Source organism: Quercus suber, unplaced genomic scaffold (assembly GCF_002906115.3).
Source record: "Quercus suber isolate HL8 unplaced genomic scaffold, Cork oak 2.0 scaffold_195, whole genome shotgun sequence".
In the NCBI taxonomy this organism is placed as follows: Eukaryota; Viridiplantae; Streptophyta; class Magnoliopsida; order Fagales; family Fagaceae; genus Quercus; species Quercus suber.
Window position 1 is genome coordinate 646040 of NW_027069653.1, and position 7269 is coordinate 653308.

The 7269-nt window shown below is 35.7% G+C and overlaps 1 protein-coding gene across 1 annotated transcript; it reads right to left on the reverse strand.

The window, feature by feature from the left end:
- Positions 1-2676: 2676 nt before the first annotated feature.
- Positions 2677-5223, reverse strand: LOC112037252 (protein DETOXIFICATION 16). Its single transcript, XM_024070067.1, has 7 exons — positions 4679-5223; positions 4099-4185; positions 3921-3977; positions 3435-3673; positions 3059-3177; positions 2846-2932; positions 2677-2736 (listed from the first exon to the last, which is right to left on the reverse strand). Exons 1-7 carry the CDS (start codon positions 5221-5223, stop codon positions 2677-2679), a joined length of 1194 nt encoding a protein of 397 aa, XP_023925835.1.
- Between the last annotated feature and the right edge of the window lie 2046 nt (positions 5224-7269).

Below are 7269 nucleotides of genomic sequence, written 5' to 3' on the forward strand. Positions count from 1 at the left end.
CTAGCTCTAATTGGAACTAGTCAAGAAGTTGGCCAAAAATCCAACCATACGATCGAGATAATTTTTTTTTCCATCTTAAAAATCATGTACCCCTTTAAAACATAAATTCAAAGACCAAAATCAGAGTTAAAACAAATAAGATATCATAAAAACATCAAAATCTTGATTAAAAATACTATTTCAATTATTTGTTAAGTTAAAAGGTTGTTATTGGGGGCATTTTTGTGCAATAAACATTATTCCAACTACAACATGTGTGAAAGGCATATACCACATGAAAGTATGATGGATTAGCAACTCTAAAAAAAAAAAAGGTTTGACAATATCCCCTCCAGATAAGGAGGAATTAATTTTCCAAGAAAAGTTCTACACAAAATTCTGCATCATGCCACCTTCCTTCCAAGTGCAATATCTTAGTGACTATAGCTACAAATTGCATAAGGGTCAAAACCTAAGAAAACTAGACATCTATATCTTTCCAACAATGTCTACTTTGAAGAAATTTGAGCTTCCAAAAACCTCCAAACAGCAGCATGGAGAGGGACTTCCCACACAGCCACACCTACACTCAATGTGGAAATCGAAAAAGAAAAGGGAAACTCAAGAGGGACTTCCATCTCCCATCTTCCCTAAAGCAACACTTTCGAGCATCCACAATGTATGCCGTCTTTACACACTCAATTCCTCTCATGTTCTAGTAGTTTATGCATATTCAGAGCAAAAAAGCTTCTTGGAGAAATGAAAGGCTTTGACCCTGGAAATGTTGTAGATCTAAAACTACGAAAGCCAAATTAAGTTTTATAGTAGTTGGAGGATCAACCGGATTCAAAAATTAAAAGAAAGAGAACACACGAAAATAAAAATATGTCATTTTCACTTAATAATACTTGTAAGGGGCAAAAAAATCAACCAAGCCCAACCCGGATGAGACTGGGCTAGGATGGAGGCCTAATACAATTAATTTATAGAGGTGGGTGGTCAAGATCAACACTTTGATCTCTTGTAATCACGGGTTGGTAACTAAAGAAATTAAATTAATTAGAAAGGATGACAATTTAGGTAAGGAGTTATGTTAGGAAAAGAGAAATTTTTATTTAAGTCCTTCCTCGGGCAGGCCAAAGAACAACTGTTCTTTAGAAATACACTTCTTGGTTTTATAATAATCAATTTCTCTCTCCAAACTTTTCATGATCCCCCCTCAAGGAGGACCTTCCCTCCTATACTATATATAGCTACTAGGAGTGCATCCCAGCCTTCCACTTGAAGGGTTGTTGATCTTTCTTTAAATACTTGTCCCATCACTACATTATTGGTAGCGGTAGAATAGGCTGTAGGCTATGGGGAGCACTGTTCAGGGGTCATTTTATCATCAATGTGACAGATTGAGTTGGTATAGTGTATTAAATGTAAAAGTGATGGATGCTTCACTCGGAAGTTTCCTCGTGTTCAAACTCATACATCACTATGATCCTCCTCGGCCTCCACCCGCATGACCTTTGTGGCTTATCTCCTATCTCCCAAGAAGTAACCGTTCCTCGGGCTCCTCAAGCTGGTTGTCCACCTCACTTTTCTTGACTTAATTGCCTTGACTAGATTGAGCCTGATTAGAGGGATAGTTGAACCCAGTTACACCTTAGGTGGATCCGACTTGACGATTGCTTATCTTCGGGCTTCCTCCTCCCACAATACTATTTTAAAATTCAATTTGTTAATTAGGACTATTTTAAAGTATTTGAGGGTAGCCTTTTTTTAAATTTGGTCTACTAAAATGACAAGTTCCAACATTGAAGTCGTATGGAAGAGACAAGTTCAGTGCACATTTTTTAAATAGTATTATTAAGCAGAGTGATAAATAAGCCAGAGAGAGGAATGATGCCAGTGTGATAAATAAGCAGAGTGATTTTATTGTTGTAAGAAAACAAGTTATGGAAATTAATAGCCTCAAGTCAACTGTCCTCTTGCAGCCAAGTCTACTCCATTTGGTAAATCCAACGAAGGTGCAGTCACAATATCTTTAACACCAATTTAAAGCTATTTTAGAAGTTTTTTTTTTTTTCTACTACGAAATTAAACTTAGATATGGCGGAGAATTATGCACAAACTCAATTCAATAACGTTTGGTGTAAAGACCATATCTGAGCTGGTTGTAGATAGTTAACTTGGCAAATCGCATATGAAGGAAAATGTATAAGCAGGAAATAAACTTAACCATTTGCATAAATAAATGTTTTATACAACTATAACTGCTCTTATTATTATTTTTCTCCAAAAAAAAAAAAAAAAAAAGAACTGCTCTTATTAATTTTTAAGTTAGAAAGCAAAAGCATTTCTAAGGAAGTCCATGTTTATGCTATTCAGAAGAAAGCACATTCACATTTCAGTAAAAGAAGTAGGAAGAAACAAGCCTTTTGATCAAGGCACTTTTTAGTCCTGCTCTTTTATCTTCTCTTTTCCACTTAAAAACAAGGGTTCACTTGGGGTTGGAGAGCCGATTTGAGCCACTAGTCAGCTGCATCTTTTGATCGCAAAATCTGCTAATGATTATAAAGATCAAACACCTTGACTGAATCATTAAAGCATGTAAAATTCCAATCTTAAGATCCCAAAACTTCTTAAGATCTATTCCTTAACCACCAGTTAGTAATAAGGTTTCTCTGTTGTAGTCACACTTCAGCTTCAAGAGACTATCTCCACAGGAATAATGGAGTCATGGACTCTTTCTGTAGCCTTCTTTGCCTATAGAAGAATGAGAATGTGAGATTTATAACGAGAAAAACAAGAAAAGATTAATTTTCTTTTTATTTAATTAAAAAAAAAATTAAAAGAGGGAGATGCAGAATTGTACTTCTTTCTCCCAATTAGTACGTATGGAAATAGTGAGAAGTGATGACACTTGGACTACGAGCGCACATATGATCCCCAGCCAGAGCCCCTATCCAGAACAATTTAACAAATAAGCTTACTTGAATTATAATGCAATTTAAGTGAACATGGAAAAGGACTTTAAGGTTAAGAAAAAAATAAACAAAAAAACCAGGAAAAGAATGAAAAAGTTTACCTTTCCTTCAAAGTGGAAGACAAATGCCAATAAAATAGCAGCTGGAATTCCAACAATGTAGTATGACCCGAGATTGATATATGCTCCAATCTTCTGCCAACCACATCCTCTAGCATTGCCTAAATGTACAGGAATTGAGATAACAGACTAGACACTAGATTTGAAATTTTATATTAACCAACTAAAATTTTAGTGGACAATGTTCACCAAACATTTTATTCTTCGACAGCTCTGTATATTCCATGGTACATAAAGATTCAGGATATCCCATGGACAAGAGCCCAGGAGATTTTTTTTTTTTTCCTTTAATTTTATTTTTTATCTGGTTATGATATTGTTGATGTAGATTTAGGAGAGAATGGAAATCAAGAAATACCTGAAAGAACACACTGGAGGCCATCTAAAAAGTTGGATATTGCAAGAATTGGCATCATGCCTGCTACATATTCGACCACTTGTGTTTCATCGCTATATGCATATCCCCAAATGTTGCGTATCAGTATCAGGACTGATCCAACCAATAGACCCTCTGTGATGGCAACCACTAATACAACACATACTGCCAAACGCGCAATTTTAGGACGCCCAGCTCCTAATTCGTTTGAGACCCTAGTACTGAGAAGAAGAAAAACATGACATATTAAAAGATATGGCATAGAATAAGAAAGTGGGTGACTTGTTCCAGCCTCAACAAGTTATGATTTCTGAAGCTCAAAAGTTTAAATATGTCCAAACTCGAAAATGTTAGTACAGACAATTTTTGAAGCAGCACCAATCAAGCTACTAAATGCCAAAATGTATAAACTCCCTTAAAATTGATGACCTTGATATCAGAAGTAGAACTGTTATCAGCATGACTCACCTTACTGCGCCACTGAGTCCAAAGGGGATCATCCAAACTATTGAACCTGTATTAAGACTGGCAAACATATGTTGGGTTAGTTCATACATAACAATGCAGAAGTCTAAACAGGAACTCACAATTATCAAGGAAATTGAGTAAATAGTTGGTAAAAAGGTCATCAAAGTTAAGAACTAACCTAATTGAAAGCACTGAAGTTTGTAACTTCGGGTCAGGAAGAAGACCTGATAGGAGAACCATCATTTCAAATGACCACGTTTCCAAGCTGCTCAAAATCATGTTAACAAATCACAGTAAACTTCATTAGGATCTTTAAAACTGAAAACAGGCATTTACATGCTAAACTGGTGGAGAAAAAAATTATAACAAATGTAGCGAACACAGTGAGGAAGGATTTTTTAAGAAAATAACTATAAAATTCAGACTATATTATTAGTTAGGCAACGTTTCAAACTAATTTGGTTTCTAACAAATCGAGTTTTTTGGACTCGATTTTGCTGTGCAAAATTGCATTGAAAGTCGAGTGTCTCACACTCGAGTTTGGAACTTGAGTCCAAAGATTTCCAGTGAGCAAAATCGAGTTCTCTGGACTCAATTTGTCTAGAAACCAAATTAGTTTGAAATATTACCTAACTAATAATATAGTATGAGTTTTATAGTTATTTTCTTAAAAAATCCCAGCGAGGAATATAGAAGAAAAAGTGAAATTATTCTTGTATTGCTGGTAACCATGTAGAGCGTTAAGAAATACAAATTACCAAACCATAACAGCTGACGGAATAGCAAGTCTCAGAAAAGTGAAAATATTATGAAAGGCCTCCTTTGAGAAACCTGTCCAGGTTTTTAAACATGAAGAAGAGAACTTGACATAAAGTGCCAACAGTAACACATTGATCCAATAGGAGATGGCGTTTGCCAAGGCGGCTCCTCTATATCCAAGTCCAGACTTAAATACTAGAATCCAACATATAAGAATGTGAAGTAAAGCAGTGAATGCAGAGCTTATCATCATTGGAAATACAATGTTTTGCGTTTGTAAGAATCTAACAAGGCATTGCAGAAAAGCATAGGCAAAAAGACTTGGGACCATGAAGCAGGCATATTCCCCAGCCGCGGTTGCTATATCGTGTTCTTGACCAAAAAGAATTAGAAGAGATCTTGTGTTCACCCAGATGATTGCAAGGGGTATGCTTACAAGTAAAAGAACAAACATGGCTCTCTGCATTTGTATACCCATCATATGATACTGTTTTGCTCCATATGACTGGCCACATAAGGTATCTAATGCACTTGCCATTCCCATCTGTTCAAGTAAATAATCAGCATAAAGAGTTTAGGAACCTTAAAAACAGTCACATGCAAAGAGTTCTTTGAACATTATACATTTTTCTACGTTCAACAAGGAAATGATAATATCATGAACCATAATTAGGTTGCTTAGAGCCACATTGGTTTTGGGTTGAGAACTTGGGATGCTTTTAGTAGAAAATTTAAGCTATTTGAAGTTTGATTTTTCTGCAAACTTACCAATTATGAATAATAAATAACTAATTTTGTTGATAAATGATTTTCATTCAAAAGATTCTATTCAAGTCAAATTCAATGTGAGCGGTAGTAGGAAAGACACCATGAATCTTATCTTAAATATTTCTTTGTAATAATTTATATTAGTTTTTATGATCAAGAAATTTTTTTTTTTTTTGAAGTCCCGTAAATATATGTTCTCTTAGAACATTCATTAATCATCTATTTAAAATTATGAAAAATTTAAAAAAACTGTCAAAAAAGTTAGTCATTTAAAAAAAAAAAATTCTGGAAAATTTTTTTTTAAAAATAATTTATCAATAGACATTAGTAAGACCCAAAAAATAATAATAATAAATAAATTGATTTGTCCCGATAGGATCCATCAAGTAAAGGAGCATATACATTCTCAAAAAAGAGAAGCCAAGGAGCATATATTTCAGGATATTCCTTTTTTTAGTCTCAAAAATCGTAATTAAACAATCTAATCCTTTTTTAAAGTGGGTTCAGTAAAACAAAGTAATTATAGAGTTTGCAGAGGATATCAGTGATGATATATATCTGGGTTCCGTAAATCACAAATATATATAGTCTCTTATTACAATTTCATTTGAGAGTTATTTTTTGAGAAATGCTAGCACTATAATTTTTGTTATAATTTTTAGCACAATTTACTCACATGGCAAGTTGTGAATGGCGGAGTTAAAAACTCACCGCTCACGACTTAGCACGGGCCAAAGCAAAAATTGTATTTCTAAGATTTTCCTTACTTTTCAACGTCTGTCACACTATAATTAAACATTTCATGCACAACGGACAACCATGTGTGACTGTGTGAGTAACTAGTATTATCAAATATATATATAAATAAATAAATAAATAAAGGTCTAAAATCACGTGATTCGCACGTGCATGAAATACCAACAAATGTTATGAATGTGGAAAATTAGAGCATTCGCAGCAGTGGAGCTAAAAATTTAGCTTTTTAGCTCCACCAAAAATCACTTTATCTATTTTACCTACATACATGCTGCAGCAGTGAATCTATTTTAGCTTTCAACACAATAAAATAATATAAACATCACAATAAAATAATACATTCACTACAATAAAATAATATATCTCATACAATAAACAACCATCACAACCACCTGCAACCGCCACCGCTACCGCCGCTGCTACTGCAACTTCCACCGCCACCGCTGCCGCCACCGCCGCCACTGCCACTGCTGCAAACAGAAAATTCCCAATAAATTTCTCAATTCAGATGTTATACCCAGCAAAAACAGCAAAAAAATAACAACATTTGCCCAAAACAACATAGCGACAACACCATTTTTCACCACAAAATAACACCTCAAAATAACACTAAACCCAAAAAAAATTAAGCCAAAACAACAAACACCCAGATGAAAAAATTCACTACAAAAGAAGAGAGCATTGACCTGAAGTGGATCGGCTGGGACGGCGTGGGCTGAGGGGACGGCTGGGACGGCGTGGGCTGGGAGGGCGACGGCGACGGCGAGGGTTGGGATGGCATGGGACGGCGACGGCGTGGGCTGGGATGGCGTGGGACGGCGCGGCGTGGGCTGAGACGGCGTCGGCGTGGGCTAGGATGGCATGGGACGGCGACGGCGTGGGCTGGGACGGCGCCGGCGTGGGCTGGGAGATGAGAGAGATGAGAGCTTGATGAACAGAGAGAACTGAGTTTTTTTTTTTTGAGAAGGACAGAGAACTGAGCTTGATGAACAGAGAGAGCACGGTGAGATAGATAAAAGAAATGGAAAAAAATAATGTAAGTTGCATTAGTGATGAATAAAAAATT

Coding starts and splice junctions, on each gene's coding strand:
- LOC112037252 (XM_024070067.1), bottom strand. CDS start 5,223: ATGGGAATGGCAAGTGCATTAGATACCTTATGTGGCCAGTCATATGGA. Junction 3,978..4,098: donor ACTTCAGTGCTTTCAATTAG/GTTAGTTCTTAA, acceptor TATGTTTGCCAG/TCTTAATACAGGTTCAATAG. Junction 3,674..3,920: donor GGACTCAGTGGCGCAGTAAG/GTGAGTCATGCT, acceptor TCTTCTTCTCAG/TACTAGGGTCTCAAACGAAT.